The 18,662-nt window shown below is 49.7% G+C and overlaps 3 protein-coding genes and 2 pseudogenes across 7 annotated transcripts in view; all 5 read right to left on the minus strand.

Annotated features, from left to right (window-relative positions):
* Window positions 1–18,662, minus strand: part of LOC146010024 (uncharacterized) — a 437,588-nt gene that overhangs the window by 71,604 nt on the left and 347,322 nt on the right. The gene's annotated exons all lie outside the window — the stretch shown is intronic.
* LOC146010018 (uncharacterized) overlaps window positions 1–18,662 on the minus strand; it is a 67,403-nt gene that overhangs the window by 3,094 nt on the left and 45,647 nt on the right. For 4 of the 5 annotated variants that reach the window (XM_083150799.1, XM_083150801.1, XM_083150802.1 and 1 more), the window contains exons 12-13: window positions 7,864–7,944; window positions 3,742–3,853 (exon numbers count right to left, since the gene is read on the minus strand). In XM_083150799.1, the coding sequence (XP_083006925.1) occupies window positions 3,742–3,853; window positions 7,864–7,944 (193 nt within the window). The remainder of the gene's footprint in view (window positions 1–3,741; window positions 3,854–7,863; window positions 7,945–18,662) is intronic. The other variant, XM_083150800.1, reaches the window with a different exon arrangement.
* On the minus strand, window positions 11,982–15,688 carry LOC146010095 (uncharacterized; annotated as a pseudogene).
* Window positions 13,973–14,079, minus strand: LOC146012753 (U2 spliceosomal RNA; annotated as a pseudogene).
* Window positions 16,312–18,659, minus strand: LOC146010110 (uncharacterized; the record flags this gene model as incomplete). Its single annotated transcript, XM_083151032.1, has 1 exon — window positions 16,312–18,659. A coding segment is annotated over one exon (867 nt), but the record flags the coding sequence as incomplete, so codon positions are not given.

The following is an 18,662-nucleotide window of genomic DNA, read 5'->3' on the forward strand; positions in this document are numbered from 1 at the left end:
GCATCTTTTAGGTGTAACGAGACCATGACGTCCATGATGGTCTGTTTTATATGCAAGGCCGGAACTGTCTCTATGGCTTTCATGACTAATCTTCAGAAGCTCTCTTCGTCCTAAAGATGTTCTTGGCATTCTTGACCTTATGAAGGACTTTGCCCTCGGAACTTGACTGAATTCTATTTTGTAACCCTCGCTTATAATGCTCAGGACCGGTCTTGAATCGACTCTTCCCACTCTCTGTGAAACTGTAACAGATGGGTTCCTACGCAAGGGCAACTGTGACCATCATTGTCTAGAGTTTCTTCTATAGGCTTTCCGAAAGGAAAAGGTTTTATCTTGAGAACCAGAAAATACTCTATCACAGGCCAAACAATTGATATTGGTATGTTTAGCATTCCCTAATAGCGATAATGTGGCAGGGAATGCTGGGAAGTGTAGTTTAACAAACGCTGGAGAGCCACGGGTTGGCCAGACCTGAGTTATTTGAATGGATGAAGAAATCCTTTGTGTCCAAAATAAATTTTTGGATCTGCAAGGCCATAAGAGGTCTGGTTTTTAACTATGAAGGTGCTGTTTCTTCAGATGAAATATTTGACGATGATTAAGAAGAAATCTCTAGTGATGAATCATGAGAACTAAAAAGGAGGATACTAGAATGTTTAATATCAATATAGTAGAAAGTTGAAAAACATTTATTAAAGCACAAATTATAAAATATACGGGTGGATCCTGCAGAGTCTAGATCCAGAAAGGAATTCCTGGCGTCAATAGCTCTGAAGGCCGCGTACAACCATATACCAGTCAGTCATGAAGACAGGAAGTTCCTACGATTCTGTATCCAGGACAGACACTACCAGTTACCGGCCTATCCCCTGTCCTAGGGACATTGCCAAGAGAGCAGCATATTCCGAAGTGGCCATATCTAGATGATATCCTGACGGCAGCCGGTTCAGAAGAAGATATGAAAGCACCTAAGTTATCTAATACAGCTTCATGGGTGGATCATAGACTGGGGAAAAGCCAGTTACATCCAACACAGAGCATCAATTCCTGGGTTTACAGATAGACACCAAGAAATTCATATAATCACTTTAAAAAAGTAAAGATTCTCAAGGTTCCAGGGTCTATCGGGGACCTTGACGAGGGAAGGGAAATATCCTATAAAACTAGGTCTGCAGCTCCTAGGAATCATGACCTCTTCTATAGGTGTCATACCTTGGGCAGTGGGAAATGACGAGTTTCCAGTGGAGTATTCCTCCATATATAAGAAGGAACTGTGGATGAGAAACTATGGCGAAATGAAGGTAAAGAAACCCCTAGACCGGTGGTAAAGAGAATTAGGTAACAGAGCTACATTTCTGGACCAATCTCAGTTTCTAGTCCTGACAACAGACACAAGTACATCAGGTTGTGGAGCGCACATTAGATATCAGACAGGATAGGAAGACCGCTCCTTAGAGGAACGTCTAATAGTGGCAAACTTAGGAAAGGCAGAGGATGTCTGGGGAGAAATAGGTTACTCCAAAGAACAGATCAAAAACTCATCTCAGGGTCGTTTCAGACGATGTTACGGTCATAGCACATTTGAACCATCAAGGGGGAACCAAAAGTAGGCCATTAATGGAGACAACAGCAAACATTATGTCCTGGGCAGAGGGAAAACGGTAAGTCTTTAGCTGCAGTATATGTTCTCGGAAGGGAGAAGACATCTGGAGACTTCCTCAGCAGAAGAAGAAATCTTCCTGGAGAATGGGAATTGAGCATCTGCGTATTCCTACTGATTGTAAACAAGTTTGGGCAGCCTCACGTGGATCTGAAGGTACTCATGTCAACGAAAAGATGGACCTTTTATTCATGATATTGTTTCCCCAGAACGTCTGCAGTGGACACCTTCTCAGTTCAATGGAAGCTTCACCTAGTGTATGTGTTTCCCCCTTTTCCTCTGATAAGTCACATCCTGAAGAAGATGAGAGGATCAAGTGAAAGAGGTCCTCCACTTTTGGCCAATGACATCGTGGTTTGCCACAGCCTAGAAATTGCCAGCGCAGGAAGGAACCTTGGACATGATCCATCATTCCAGACCTTCTACATCAGGCCCTGGTCTACCATCCAGGTCCAGCAGGAATAGGTCTGAAGGCACTGAGACCAAAGGATTGTCAGATGAAGTAATCCAAGCTCTGTTACTCGCAGGAAAGCAAGAATAAAAGAGATTGATGCAGTGACAGAGAAGGGTGCAAGTTAAAATATTAGGGCAGTGACAGAGGAGAGGGAGGGATAAGAGATTAGGGCAGTGACAGAGGAGGGTGCGGGATAAGAGATTAGGGCAGTGACAGAGGAGGGTGCGGGATAAGAGATTAGGGCAGTGACAGAGGAGGGTGCGTGATAAGAGATTAGGGCAGTGACAGAGGAGGGTGCGGGATAAGAGATTAGGGCAGTGACAGAGGAGGGTGCGGGATAAGAGATTAGGGCAGTGACAGAGGAGGGGGCGGGATAAGAGATTAGGGCAGTGACAGAGGAGGGGGCGGGATAAGAGATTAGGGCAGTGACAGAGGAGGGGGCGGGATAAGAGATTAGGGCAGTGACAGAGGAGGGGGCGGGATAAGAGATTAGGTCAGTGACAGAGGAGGGTGCGGGATAAGAGATTAGGTCAGTGACAGAGGAGGGGGCGGGATAAGAGATTAGGGCAGTGACAGAGGAGGGGGCGGGATAAGAGATTAGGGCAGTGACAGAGGAGGGGGCGGGATAAGAGATTAGGGCAGTGACAGAGGAGGGGGCGGGATAAGAGATTAGGGCAGTGACAGAGGAGGGGGCGGGATAAGAGATTAGGTCAGTGACAGAGGAGGGGACGGGATAAGAGATTAGGTCAGTGACAGAGGAGGGGGCGGGATAAGAGATTAGGTCAGTGACAGAGGAGGGGACGGGATAAGAGATTAGGTCAGTGACAGAGGAGGAGGCGGGATAAGAGATTAGGTCAGTGACAGAGGAGGGGGCGGGATAAGAGAATAGGGCAGTGACAGAGGAGGGGGCGGGATAAGAGATTAGGGCAGTGACAGAGGAGGGGGCGGGATAAGAGATTAGGGCAGTGACAGAGGAGGGGGCGGGATAAGAGATTAGGGCAGTGACAGAGGAGGGGGCGGGATAAGAGATTAGGGCAGTGACAGAGGAGGGGGCGGGATAAGAGATTAGGGCAGTGACAGAGGAGGGGGCGGGATAAGAGATTAGGGCAGTGACAGAGGAGGGGGCGGGATAAGAGATTAGGGCAGTGACAGAGGAGGGGGCGGGATAAGAGATTAGGGCAGTGACAGAGGAGGGGGCGGGATAAGAGATTAGGGCAGTGACAGAGGAGGGGGCGGGATAAGAGATTAGGGCATTGACAGAGGAGGGGGCGGGATAAGAGATTAGGGCAGTGACAGAGGAGGGGGCGGGATAAGAGATTAGGGCAGTGACAGAGGAGGGGGCGGGATAAGAGATTAGGGCAGTGACAGAGGAGGGGGCAGAATAAGATATTAAGGCAGTGACAGAGGAGGGGGCGGGATAAGAGATTAGGGCAGTGACCGAGGAGGGGGCGGGATAAGAGATTGATGTAGTGACTGAACATATGCATCTCTTTTGTATACGTAGGGGTAGATGTACTAAGCCTTGGAGAGCAACCAATCAGCTCCTGTCATTTATCAAACACCACCCATAACATGGCAGCTAGGATCTGATTGGCTGGTACTATATCACGCCCCTCATATTACTCACCTGTGCTGATACCTGTAGGGATCTCCTCCTCCTTACACGGCTGATCTCCCCTCACATACGTCTCCTCTTCTCCTTCTAGGTTCTCCTCTTTAATATTAGTCAGAGCTTCCTCCTATTACCCCACAATACAATGAGATACAGGAGTAATGGTCAGTAATGCAGAATACACAGAAGTCTATCAGTAAGACGCACACAGCCGCTGTACAGCAGGAAGTCACTGGTGTGTGATGGGACCTAAGCTCTATCTATGTGATACATGTATGATCTGTGCACATAACACGGGTCTATGTTACACATAATTACTATGTACAGGCTTTAGTAAAGGGGACATTGGTTTGCAGATTGGGGAAGAGATGGTATTTCCCTGTGTCTGGTTATTACTTAGGCCTAGGTCCTACCTGCTGCCACCCTCGGTCCTATCCCAGCTACAGCACCGGGGATCACATGCCTGTGTTCCCCTGTGGTAGACACCTGCCCCGGGGAGCGCTGTCACCTCGGGGATTATATTCCCCCGGAGTATGGCCATCGGCGTGGAGGACCTACATGACCGCCATATATCCATCAGCGTGATTCCTTGCAAGGGGATCAGTGGCAGTTTTACTACCGGACCTTCCATCATCCACCACCAACAGACCCCGGAGATCCTGACTCTCTGATATGTGATGTCGGGTGGAGTGGACGACGTGTAGTGTGACCTAGATCTAGTGCGTGACCTCCCAACATCGGACCAGGTCCCAGTGAGCCTTTCATTCAGCCATCTGGGAGGTCTCGTGGGTCCTCTGCTTGCCCCTGCTAACATGTCCCGTAGTGTTATCCTTGTCTCCCCGGTGCCTCCTATCCCTCCTCATCATACAGCCTTCCCTTTACTCATCTGTAAGGGGAATATTCTATTATCCCTGGTGCTAATTTGGATGATGAAAACGAACGAATATCAGAAACGAGTTGGTGATGCAGGTGGACACTGTACAGTCCTGAGGGAACTGTACTAAGATGGAAGTTAAAATTTACATAGGATGTTGCTATAGGCAACCAAGGCTCCTGTGTTCGTAATAGATATGTCTATTAGAGTGATGTCACTGTGATGCTCCCAGACCCCCTCACCTCCCCGGTCAGGTCCCTGTGTCAGTAGTAGAGATAAGAGCGATGTCACTGTGACGCTCCCAGACCCCCTCACCTCCCCGGTCAGGTCCCTGTGTTAGTAATAGAGATAAGAGTGACATCACTGTGACGCTCCCAGACCCCCTCACCGGTCAGGTCCCTGTGTCAGTAATAGAGATAACAGTGACATCACTGTGACGCTCTCAGACCCCCTCACCTCCCCGGTCCGGTCCCTGTGTCAGTAATAGAGATAAGAGTGATGTCACTGTGACGCTCCCAGACCCCCTCACCTCCCCAGTCAGGTCCCTGTGTCAGTAATAGAGATAAGAGTGATGTCACTGTGACGCTCCCAGACCCCCTCACCTCCCCGGTCAGGTCACTGTGTCAGTAATAGAGATAAGAGTGATGTCACTGTGACGCTCCCAGACCCCCTCACCTCCCCAGTCAGGTCCCTGTGTCAGTAATAGAGATAAGAGTGACGTCACTGTGACGCTCCCAGACCCCCTCACCTCCCCAGTCAGGTCCCTGTGTCAGTAATAGAGATAAGAGTGATGTCACTGTGACGCTCCCAGACCCCCTCACCTCCCCAGTCAGGTCCCTGTGTCAGTAATAGAGATAAGAGTGATGTCACTGTGACGCTCCCAGACCCCCTCACCTCCCCAGTCAGGTCCCTGTGTCAGTAATAGAGATAAGAGTGACGTCACTGTGACGCTCCCAGACCCCCTCACCTCCCCAGTCAGGTCCCTGTGTCAGTAATAGAGATTAGTGTGACGTCACTGTGATGCTCCCAGATCCCCTCACCTCCCCAGTCAGGTCCCTGTGTCAGTAATAGAGATGGGTGATGTCACTGTGACGCTCCCAGACCCCCTCACCTCCCCGGTCAGGTCCCTGTGTCAGTAATAGAGATAAGAGTGATGTCACTGTGACGCTCCCAGACCCCCTCACCTCCCCAGCCAGGTCCCTGTGTCAGTAATAGAGATAAGAGTGATGTCACTGTGACGCTCCCAGACCCCCTCACCTCCCCAGCCAGGTCCCTAATAGAGATAAGAGTGATGTCACTGTGACGCTCCCAGACCCCCTCACCTCCCCGGTCAGGTCCCTGTGTCAGTAATAGAGATAAGAGTGATGTCACTGTGACGCTCCCAGACCCCCTCACCTCCCCGGTCAGGTCCCCGTGTTAATAATAGAGATAAGAGTGATGTCACTGTGACGCTCCCAGACCCCCTCACCTTCCCGGTCAGGTCCCCGTGTCAGTAATAGAGGTAAGAGTGATGTCACTGTGACGCTCCCAGACCACCTAACCTCCCCAGTCAGGTCCCAGTGTCAGTAATAGAGATAAGAGTGATGTCACTGACGCTCCCAGATCCCCTCACCTCCCCGGTCAGTAATAGAGATAAGAGTGATGTCACTGTGACACTCCCAGACCCCCTCACCTCCCCAATCAGGTCCCTGTGTCAGTAATAGAGATAAGAGTGATGTCACTGTGACGCTCCCAGACCCCCTCACCTCCCCAATCAGGTCCCTGTGTCAGTAATAGAGATAAGAGTGATGTCACTGTGACGCTCCCAGACCACCTCACCTCCCCAGTCAGGTCCCTGTGTCAGTAATAGAGATAAGAGTGATGTCACTGTGACGCTCCCAGACCCCCTCACCTCCCCGGTCAGGTCCCTGTGTCAGTAATAGAGATAAGAGTGATGTCACTGACGCTCCCAGACCCCCTCACCTCCCCGGTCAGGTCCCTGTGTCAGTAATAGAGATAAGAGTGATGTCACTGATGCTCCCAGACTCCCTCACCTCCCCAGTCAGGTCCCTGTGTCAGTAATAGAGATAAGTGTGACGTCACTGTGATGCTCCCAGATCCCCTCACCTCCCCGGTCAGGTCCCTGTGTCAGTAATAGAGATAAGAGTGATGTCACTGATGCTCCCAGACTCCCTCACCTCCCCAGTCAGGTCCCTGTGTCAGTAATAGAGATGGGTGATGTCACTGTGATGCTCCCAGACCCCCTCACCTCCCCGGTCAGGTCCCCGTGTTAATAATAGAGATAAGAGTGATGTCAGTGTGACGCTCCCAGACCCCCTCACCTCCCCAGTCAGGTCCCTGTGTCAGTAATAGAGATAAGAGTTATGTCACTGTGACGCTCCCAGACCCCCTCACCTTCCCGGTCAGGTCCCCGTGTCAGTAATAGAGGTAAGAGAAATGTCACTGTGACGCTCCCAGATCACCTCACCTCCCCAGTCAGGTCCCCGTGTCAGTAATAGAGATAAGAGTGATGTCACTGTGACGCTCCCAGATCCCCTCACCTCACCTCCCCGGTCAGGTCCCCGTGTCAGTAATAGAGATAAGAGTGATGTCACTGTGACACTCCCAGACCCCCTCACCTCCCCAATCAGGTCCCTGTGTCAGTAATAGAGATAAGAGGGATGTCACTGTGACGCTCCCAGACCCCCTCACCTCCCCAATCAGGTCCCTGTGTCAGTAATAGAGATAAGAGTGATGTCACTGTGACGCTCCCAGACCACCTCACCTCCCCGGTCAGGTCCCTGTGTCAGTAATAGAGATAAGAGTGATGTCACTGTGACGCTCCCAGACCCCCTCACCTCCCCGGTCAGGTCCCTGTGTCAGTAATAGAGATAAGAGTGATGTCACTGATGCTCCCAGACTCCCTCACCTCCCCAGTCAGGTCCCTGTGTCAGTAATAGAGATAAGAGTGATGTCACTGTGACGCTCCCAGACCACCTCACCTCCCCAGTCAGGTCCCTGTGTTAGTAATAGAGATAAGAGTGATGTCACTGTGACGCTCCCAGACCCCCTCACCTCCCCGGTCAGGTCCCTGTGTCAGTAATAGAGAGAAGAGTGATGTCACTGTGACGCTCCCAGACCCCCTCACCTCCCCAGTCAGGTCCCTGTGTCAGTAATAGAGATAAGAGTGATGTCACTGTGACGCTCCCAGACCCCCTCACCTCCCCAGTCAGGTCCCTGTGTCAGTAATAGAGATAAGTGTGATGTCACATGTGACCTCTGACCTTGTATATGAGCGTTTCCATGATGGCGTCTCTACAGTCCTCTGTGTAACGTCTCTGTGCGCGTCTCGCAGCGTAATCCCTCTGCCAATAGGGGAGAATAAACACACATGTAAACGGAAGCAAAAGAACGGAGCCATACCACAATGTGCATAAAGTGACAATAAGCAGCACAAAGTCCCCTAATACCGGGAACACGACCCCCCCACGCTGCATTCTGTAGTAGGGTAGAGGGACTATGGCCGGCGCTAGCGTCCAGTGAGGATGCAATAATACCACAGATACCCCCATTAGGATTAATAACGTATGTACCAATAATTACAAGACATAAATGTAAACAAGTTTTTTTGATTGAAAAGGCAAATCTTTATTGTACATAAAGAAAGCAAAAAACAGACGGTAACATTTAGGCATATATACTGTGTCGCAGCACAGCCAAGACACAGCACACATGCAAAACTGTATAGTACATTTCATGAAATACAGTATAAGAAATCAAATACCATAAGACATGCTATGCACTATGCATTCTAACCTTAAACAACCATGGACTATGGATAAGACTATGGGTGGAGGGGAGGGGGATGAGGGAGGGGGAGTCACGTTGCCCAAAGCTTTACCAGACAGACACATAAAAGGGGAGGGCAATAAATAGACATGACATCAATAAAACAACGGACATCGTGAAATGGGGGAGCGGGGCCAAGTCTCAGTTCTAATGGGGAAAGGGCCAGAAGAAGGGGGGGTTAGTCCTCTTCTTCCTCAGGGCTATCCCGGATGGAGTAGTCTCTGAGCAGGCTGTGGATCAGCCTGCGGCAGTCCTGCACGGACATCCTCTCCCTCCCTCCTCAGGATGAGGAGGGACAAACCACACAGCGTCCTTAAAGCAGTTTATAAGGTGCCAGGCTTCCTGGGTCGCCCCAACAGTGTGTGTGCCGGGGAACAGTCCATAAAGCACCGAATAGTACGATAGGTGGCTCCTGGGCACACAGTCCTTAAACTCAGTCTCTAGGGCATCCAGCAGCAACTGTGCATAGGTGCAGTCCCAGAAGAGGTGCATAGATGTTTCCTCACGAACGAGGCACCAGGGACAATGTCTGTACCTACACAAGTTTCGGGAGTGCATGAATGACCGGTGAGGCAAGCCCCCCTGGATGGCCATCCATGACAAGTCTTTATGTCTATTAGTCAGTCTCTTGGATGCCACATACTCCCAGACAAACTTAACAGTTGCCGCCGGGAGCCCTGGGATCGATTCCATAGTGTCTCTGGCTCTAATGAGCTTGTGGACAGTTTTTGGCTTCCACAAGTCGGGTTTCAATCCCTCCAGTTGGTGTTCCCTCACAAACTTGGACACGTCCAGGTAGAACCACGGAGTTGTCCAGTTGTAAGGGATGGAGCTGTCCCACTTGTCCCATTTAAGGGTCCTCCACAATGGTAGGAGGAAGAAGCGGGACATGGAGTTCCCCGCAGAGCCGGCACAATTGTCAATCAAAGTTCTGCGGATGCAAGTACATACAAAGAAGGCTCTCAGCATAGTTGGAATGTCTGGAATGCCTTTGCCACCTTTGAGGGGATCCTTGTACATAATGCTCCGCTTCACTCTGTCCATTTTGGAGCCCCAGATGAAGTGGAAAGTGGCCCGGGTAATGGCCTTGCAGACCGCAGTTGGCGGCGGCCATGCCTGGGCTGTGCAGGACGGGAAGGATCTCGTTCCGCAGCACAAGGGCTTTCCCCTCGATGGAAAGGTCTCTGAGGCTCCACAGTCCAATTTTCTGTCTCACTGTCGCAAGTTTCTCATCCCAGCACTTCCGGGCGGCTCCATCATCACCGAACCAGACCCCCAGAATTTTGATGAGGTCCGGTTTGACGGTAAATGGGAAAGGAGCCGAGGACGACAGATGCCAGTTTCCGAAGAGCATGGCCTCTGACTTCCCGCAGTTGACTTTTGCCCCCGAAGCACGGCCGAAGTCCTCACAGGTATGGACAAGTGCTGCCACCGAGCGTTGGTCCGCACAGAAGACAGTGACGTCATCCATGTACAGCGAGCACTTGGCCACTGGGTGGTCTGGACCTGGTGCGGTGATCCCTCTAATCTCTGGATTCTGTCTGATGGATAGGGCCAGGAGCTCTATAACACAAACAAAAAGAAGAGGTGAAAGAGGGCAGCCTTGTCTGACCCCAGAGAGAACAGGAAAGGGGTCAGTCTTCCAGCCGTTCACCAACACCGTGCTGTGGATATCAAGGTACATAAGGTTAACATACGAACAAAACAATTCACCAAGACCAAATTTTCGCTCATGAGAGACACGGTCAAAGGCCTTTTCCTGATCAAGACTGATCAGGGCCGTGCGCACATTACGATCTTTCACGTAATGGACCGTGTCCCTAAAGAGGGCAAGGCTGTCTGCGATCCTGCGGCCTGGTATACCACAGGTCTGATCCGGATGAACAATCTGTCCGATGACAGCCTTCAGCCTATTGGCCAGTACCTTGGCGAGGATCTTGTAGTCCACGTTCAGAAGAGAGATGGGCCTCCAATTTTTCAGCTCACATCTCTCCCCCTTCCGCTTATACAAGATCGTGATCATCCCTTCCCTCAGCGAAGGAGGCATTTTTCCCTCCACCACCATCTCCTCATACAGCTCGAGCAGGTCCGGGACGATTAGATTCCACAGCGCTACATAGAGCTCAGCTGGGAGACCATCGTTACCTGGAGTCCTGCCTTGCCTAAAGGATTTGGTGGCAGAGAATACCTCCTCCAGCGTCAGGGGAGCGTCCAGCGCCGATCTGCCTGCAGGATCAATAGGGTTAGTGATACCTGACAGGAACTTGTCGGCCATGTCATTGTCAGTCGTCTTAGGGGAGTAGAGGTCGCTGTAGTAGTCGCGGACGACCTTCATCACGCCCTCCTTCCCCTGTCTGGGAATGCCATTCTCATCTCGCAGCTCGGTCAGGGGCGTGTGGCCAGAGTGGAGTTTCCTGAAAAAGAAAGAAGAACACTTCTCACCCTTCTCCAGATTCTCCACCTTGGAACGGAAGACGATACGTCTGGACTCCTCCTCAAAGTGCCTTTTCAGGCTCTTTTTGGTCTCATCCAGGTCGTCCTTCATGTCCCAGCCGCACCGCTGGAGGTCCACCAGGGACTGGAGCTCACGCTGCAGATTTCTCAGGTTCCTCTTACGGTCGCATGCCTGGATACGCCCTTTGACCTGAAAGAAACTGCGGATGTTAGATTTGGCATATTCCCGCCAGTCAGACATACAGTCAAAGTAACATTTGTCATTTTTCCATGTGATGTAGGCATCCTTAAGCTCAGCCAATACCTCCTCCCTTTCCAGCAGGGCACAGTTCAACTTCCAGGAGCCTGGGCCAGATGGAAGACCATGGCCCAGGATACCTTGGAAGAGAATGGCCCTGTGGTCAGAGAAGAAGCAGGGAACCATAGAATGCCTAACCTGCTGCACTGCCCGGGAGGTGAACACAAAGTCAATGCGGGAACGCACAGAGCCATCGGGGCGGCTCCACGTGAAATTCACGGAGCCGGCCCCCATGGAGCCCACAGCGTCCCGCAGTGACGCTTCGGCCACTATTTCCCGGAGCAGATTGGACGTGATGTCCAGCTTCGCAGAGTTGCAGGTGCTTCATCCATCCCCTTCGATCGGGCAGTTGAAGTCTCCAGCTATCACTACAGCCCTGGTGGTGGCGAGCTGGGTCCGCAGGGTCTGGAATAGTTCCAAACGCTCATTCTTGATAGGTGAAGCGTACACGCAGATAAGCCTGATAGGCTCACCTGCCCAGGAGCCGTCTACGACAATTAGTCTGCCGCAGACAAGCTCCTGAACAGAATCCAGCATGAAGAGGCTCCCCCTGATCAGAATGGCTACCCCTGCAGACTTACACTCACCTCCACCGGACCAGTAGGACGGGCCATGGGACCACTGCCGGGCCAGGTGCCTGTAGGACCTGGAGAAAGGGAGAGAGCATTCCTGCAACATATACACATCACATTTCTGAATGTCAAGGAAAGTAAAAACAGACTGTCTCCTAGCCTTATCCTTAATGCTCCTCACATTAATGGTAAGAATATTAAAAGCTACCATCTGTTAAGAGAAAAGGCAGGTTAGGTTACGATACATTTACGTTACCACTCCCATCTGGGGGCGCAGCGTCCGGCTCTGCAGCTGGATCTCCTTCATGGGTTGGTTCCGTAATGCCTAGCAGCTGGTCGATGTCGCTGTCACAGACGAGTTCAGTTTCCCCGAACTCATTGTAACATTCCACCAAGGCCGCCATCTCCTCCTCGAGGGTGGGGGCGGGCTGGGGTGGCTCCACCAACTCAACTGCTGCCTTTTTGGAAGTTTCCGGGTCGGCAGCTGGGCTCTCCAACACCTTCCTCTTCCGTCTCAGCGTGGTCGGACCTGCAGAGGCAAGGGGTGGAAACTCCTCCTCGGAGAGGAGAGGGACAGAGGGGGTGGAGGGAAGAGGGGTGGGTTGGGCAAGAGGTCGGGAGGGTGAGGGAGGGGGGTGAGCAGCAGTGGAGGGGGGTGCTGTCACAGAGGGAGGTAGGGGAGGAGGGGTGGGGATGACAGGGGCAGAGGAGGGTTTCTTACCACCTTGTTTCTGCGGCTTCGGCTTTGGCTGCTTCTGTACCGGCTGGGGAGGCACCATGGAGGTAGCTCCCTTCACTGCTGCGGCGTACGACCTCGCTCTGTCAGGGCATGCCTCGTAGAGGTGGTCTTCTTTGCCGCACAGGTTGCAGACGAGCCACGTGACAGAACTTGCATGCCGAGACTTTGCACTCTCTTCCCACGTGGTCTTTCCCACTGCACTTTCGAAAGGTGCGTGGTTGATCCGCGTAGTAGATGAGTCCAGCGGTTCCCCCCAGGGAGAAGCACTGTTTGAGGTGCTTGACTCCGTCTGGGCACGAAGTGTCCTTGTGGAGCCTGACCACCACCGACCACTTTCCGTCCCAGAGCCCGTTGCTCAGCAGGACCCTTGTGGGGTCCCTGATGACCGTGCAGGATCTGCTCAGGAACGTGACGATGTCTTTGGCAGGCACATGTGGACTTCGCATTGAAACCATCAACCGCCTCTCCTCCCTTTGAATAGGGCAGTTGCCCACAAAGCGAGAGAGAGGGGAATCAGGCTTCGCCGCTTTCACCGCCTCCCAATACCTCTTGCAGATGGCAATGGTGGCGAAGGTGACGTAAAAGATCCCCTTGATGAAGGTCTGGGTGCTGAGGACTTCGGGGGCCGAGAATCCTTGGTCCAGGACCATCATCTTGCCGAATTGCACCAGCGACAGGTCCGGCACCTGTCCGTCCACCTCCTTCAGCTTCATCACCACGGTCTGCCTCATCCAGGGTTCCAGGGCTGGGATAGCCTTGGAGCAATCCCTGGCGGGTACCGCTGGTGGTGTTGCAGAAGGGGGGCAGGAGCTGGGGCCGGCCACCTCTGCTGGAGTTTCGGCCGGGGACTTGCCCTTCTTCCCGGCGAGGGGGGCTGGAGCGGAGGCTGTGGCCATCCTTCTGGCTTCTCGGGGCAAAAAGGGTCTTTTCCGGGACCCCGGCAGGGGGGGGGGGAAGGAGGAGATCTCTTCAGAGGGCAGAGCAACACAAGTCTAACCCTCCAAGGTGGCTAGAGAGCGATGCACGGCTTCAGAGGGCAGAGCAAAGCAAGTCTAACCCTCCACGGAGGCTGGGGAGCGTTGCAGAGCTTCAGAGGGCAGAGCAGGCAAGTCTGACCCTCAGCGGCAGCTCCGGAGCGGTGGAGGCTTCAGAGGGCAGAGCAGGCAAGGCTGACCCTCCGAGGCAGGTCGGGAGCGCTGCAAGGCTTCGAGAGGGCAGAGCAAACAAGTCTGCCTCTCCCAGGTGGCTAGGGTGCGTTGTGTCCCTCCTCAGGCGAAATCCTCCTCTCCTCGTAGTCGGGGGCGGAGCTTCTTCCTCAGCGTCAAGAGGCGGAGGGGTCGGCGGTCGCTTCGGAGGGCAGAGCAGAGCAAGTCTGACCCTCAGTCTTCTCCGGCTTCTCCCTCTTCAACGATGTCTTCTCCTCCTCGCAGTCTCGACGTCTTCGTTCTTTCGCTCTTCTCGGCCCGGCAGCGGTAGCCCTGAGAAGGACCGTTGTCGGTCCAAGAAACAAGGAGCAGAGCTGCCTCTCAGAATAACCTGATAAGAACAGATACTACACTTGATCTTAGCCAAAAGGCAGAGAAGCGCCAAGGTGAAAATCAGCAATGGAACCATCAGTACGGAACTCTTCCGTAAACCTACTGACCGCAACACCACCTTACATGCGACTAGCTTCCATCCCCACAAGCTTAAATTTTCTCTCACATATTCGCAATTTTTAAGGGCAATAAGGATCGCACAGTGGCTGAGGCACACATTGATCGCATGATCAATGATTTTCTGATGAGACACAACTGACCCAAGCCAAGAACAAAGCATTAAGATGCCAACGACAGGACACACTGTGCCCCACTAAAAAGAACAAAAGATTAGAGAATTGTTTCCCATGGGTTAACCACCATAATGTAGCGAGCAAGGAGATCCTGAACATTTCCAGAGACCTGTGGACCATTGTCGGCACCGACCCTGACCTACAACTGAGTAACAAAAGACTCATGCCCTGCTATACCAGAGGCAAAAATATCAGGGATTGGGTTATGAAAACCGATATTAGTGGCCTTGACAGTGCCCAATCTGTACAAACCGGCTTTCTACAACGCAAATTGGGTTGCTACCGCTGCCTTAATTGTGCGGTTTGCAAATGTTTAAATACTGGCAGTAGCTTCCCGCATCCCCTGACTGGCCGCCGCATTAACATCAAATACCGAGTAACCTGTACCACACGGTTCATTATCTATTTAATAATGTGTCCGTGCGGTCTTGGTTACGTCGGTAAAACCGACCGCACTTTGCGCGAACGGATCGCTGGCCATAAGTCCACCATACGAGCGGCATTGTCAAGTGGCCATAGTGACCAGCCTGTAGCCAGACACTTTCTCACAGCTGGCCACAATATACCACAACTACGCTATACCATCATTGACCATGAGCCTTCCAAGACACGGGGCGGGGGGTGACAGATCCTTACGCCTCTTACAGAAAGAGGCAAGGTGGATACATGAGCTAGGGACTCTGGCACCCATTGGGCTCAATGAGACGGCTGGCCTACATTGCTTTTTGTAATTACTGCACTTTGCACACATGATTTCGCGCACGATCGACACAGACGTGTCAACCTTCCCAGTAGTCGTGCCTCATCTGTCAGCAACAGTTCGCGCAGTACACTACATGCACACCTGTCAGCATTACCGACCACCTTTATTCATTATGCACCATGAGCAACATGTTTTACTATGTGCATTATATTGTTTGTTTATCGGTATGAGAAATGTTATTTTGTGTACTATTTTGTATGATTTACAGCATCCGTATTTTATCTCACTTGTATATGTCTTATATGTTTTGTTTCACAACAGGTTGTGGATTATCTTTTGTATCACTGATTGGTACGCATTTGTGTTTGAGCGGTTGCCTTGACAACCGGAGCGGGATGATGGCGTCATTGGTGGGCGCGTCACTCGGGACCGGGGCTGCCGGGCAGCCGCATGTGGTGTGGTTTTGTTATAAAGGTATGTTCATTTGTGCTTGTCTGTATCCTGATGAAGATGCAATAAAAGCATCGAAAACGTTTGATCACTGCAACAGCGTTGTCATACTTTATTTCAATAGACTCCGGGTGCCGCCTGTCTTCTATTGTATTTGGGTTACCGAGGTAACGTTTGGCCTGGCACCGGAGCAAGATATATCCGGCATTGGGACGTGCTGCCCTTCAAGACTGTATATATATATATATATATATATATATATATATATATATATATATATACACACACACACATATATACACATATATATATATACACACACACACATACAGAGTACCACAACACTCGCCATCCCTGCGAATGGGGTGCAAGCAGCACTCGCCATTCCCAGGTTGGGGTGAAGTGGCCTGTGACCACATGCTCTAATAAATATATATATATATATATATATACACATACACACTCCACGTTTGGCCGGCACTCCCTTGGCCTCAGCAACTTACTTGCCCGGTGCCATCTGATAGGTCCCCGTCAGCATGGCGGGTACAATTGTATATCATACATGCACGGCGGCACTCTCAGACGAAATGATGGCAATGACACGGCTGTCTAGTGTCCAACGTTTCAGTGCTGTGTGCACTTTTATCAAGGTTACACTGTTCTTGATAAAAGTGCACACAGCACTGAAACGTTGGACACTAGACAGCCGTGTCATTGTCATCATTTCGTCTGAGAGTGCCGCCATGCATATATATATATATATATATATATATATATATATATATATATATATATATATATATATATGTAAGGAATAATGAGCGTCATATATATATATTTAGCGAGAAACAAAGTGCGCCCCTAATTGGAAGTATCCACCACCAAATATCTGAAAATAGACCACAGAAATAGCAGCCAAATTACTGTACAACAATTTAATACAATTTTTTTAGAAAGACAATAAAACACTTTTTCATCTGTGTCGAGTCATAAATTCAATGCGGTCAATGCAAGGAAAAACCCAACGCGTTTCGTCGATAACAACTTCCTCAGGGGTAACTATCCGTAGGCAATTTAAACTTGAATGCGAGTGTTTTTAACCCCAGATGTCAAAAAGTTTTTCGACCCAATGTGAACAGGGTATAAGACTAGATGCTCAGAAGATCTTAATCTTGATGCGTAACTGCATCTAAAACATAATCAATTTCCATATAAGACCCTTTTGTAAGAAGGGGAAAATCCGGAAAGAATTCAAACTAACCGTTTCCTATTGTATCAACAGGTTCCTCAAATGCAGAGCTCAGCAGGCATATGGTGGACCAAACTACAGGTGTTGTAGTCCATGTGATTGCGTACTAAGGTTGTTCCCTTCCTTTTTTTTATATAGATTTAATAAAACCATGTATATATTTTTTATAAAATTGCCCCCTTTGTTTATTAGTCAAATTGTTTCGTTAGTGGTCCAGTCACCTAATTGGGAGCTGCTGTATCCTATGAAGGCACTTCATTAGAATACGGTGTTGTCTCATATACCCCTTTCACACAGCACTTGTAAGACGGTATATTGCCGTTTTTTTCACATTTCAACACGTTTAAGGCTGCAGTGCATTTACCGGTTAAAGATAACCGGTATTTCAAAACGTTTAGAAAGCAAAGTCCTACACGTTTCAGATACGTTTTTTATGCAGTGAGAATGGCTCTGAAACGGTATTTAGTAAAAACAACAGATTACAGACCTGTGATAGGCTGTCCCCTGCATTCTGCCTTGAAACATGTTGAGAGGATTAAAACGGGTTGACTGATGTGAATGGTATTTAAAACATTAATCTACTGCAATGTCAAGGCTCAGACCCGTTTAAAAATACTGTTTTTTAAAACGTTTAGGCAGTGTGAAAGCGGTAATAGATAGACTGCCGTTTGGACCCTTAAAGGTTTGATCCCGACGCTCAGTCTAATCTTGTGACATCTCCCATTGCTCCTGATATATATATATATATATATATATATATATATATATTATACACATACATACAGTATATAATAAATTACATAATGATATGACCACAGCTCGATACATTCAGGTGATCTGCTGATGTATCATATCAATGCCAACATTTTTCTTATGTTCAGAGTATTACAGCAAACAGTTCCATTTCCCTCATCTCCTGGGTATTACATTACAACTGTGTGTATAATGTCTAATAAGATTAGCTTTCTGCGTATAACATTTTCCACATTCAGAACATGCACACGGCTTCTCCCCTGTGTGAGTACTCTGATGGTTAACAAGAGCACCTTTCACTGCAAAACATTTCCCTCATGGAAACGGCTTCGCTCTTCTGTTGTGCTGATGTCTATTAAGTTCTGATTTATGTAGAAAAAATTTCCCACACTCAGAACATGAAAACGGTTTCTCCCCCGGGTGGCTTAGCTGATGTCTATTAAGGCCTAGTTTATTTGAAAAACATTTCCCACACTCAGAGCATGAATACGGCTTATCCCCTGTGTGAGTTCTATGATGCCTCCTAAAATCTCTTTTTTGTGCAAAACATTTCCCACACTCAGAACATGCATACGGCTTCTCCCCTGTGTGAATTCTATGATGCCTCATAAAATCTTTTTTTTGTGCAAAACATTTCCCACACTCAGAACATGGAAATGGCTTCTCCCCTGTGTGAGTTCTCTGATGTTTTACAAAAGCTCCATGCAAAGCAAAACATTTCTCGCACTCGGAACATGAATATGGCTTCTCCCCTGTGTGAGTTCTCTGATGTTGGACAAGATATGATTTTTGTGTAAAACATTTTCCACACTCAGAACATGGAAATGGCTTCTCCCCTGTGTGAGTTCTCTGATGTAGAACAAGACTTGTTTTCGTGGTAAAACTTTTTCCACATTCAGAGCATGCAAATGGGTTCTCACCTGTGTGACTTCTCTGATGTTTAACAAGTTGTGAGTTATGGCTAAAACATATCCCACACTCAGAACATGGAAATGGCTTCTCCCCTGTGTGAGTTCTCTGATGTCTAACAAAATTAGATTTCTGTGAAAAACATTTTCCACATTCAGAGCATGGAAACGGCTTCTCCCCTGTGTGAGTTCTCTGATGTGCAACTAACTTTGTATTACATGAATAACACTTATCACATTCACAACAGGCAAATATTTTGCGAGATGTACTAGGTGT

This window comes from Crinia signifera, chromosome 6 (assembly GCF_055691185.1).
Source record: "Crinia signifera chromosome 6, ASM5569118v1, whole genome shotgun sequence".
In the NCBI taxonomy this organism is placed as follows: Eukaryota; Metazoa; Chordata; class Amphibia; order Anura; family Myobatrachidae; genus Crinia; species Crinia signifera.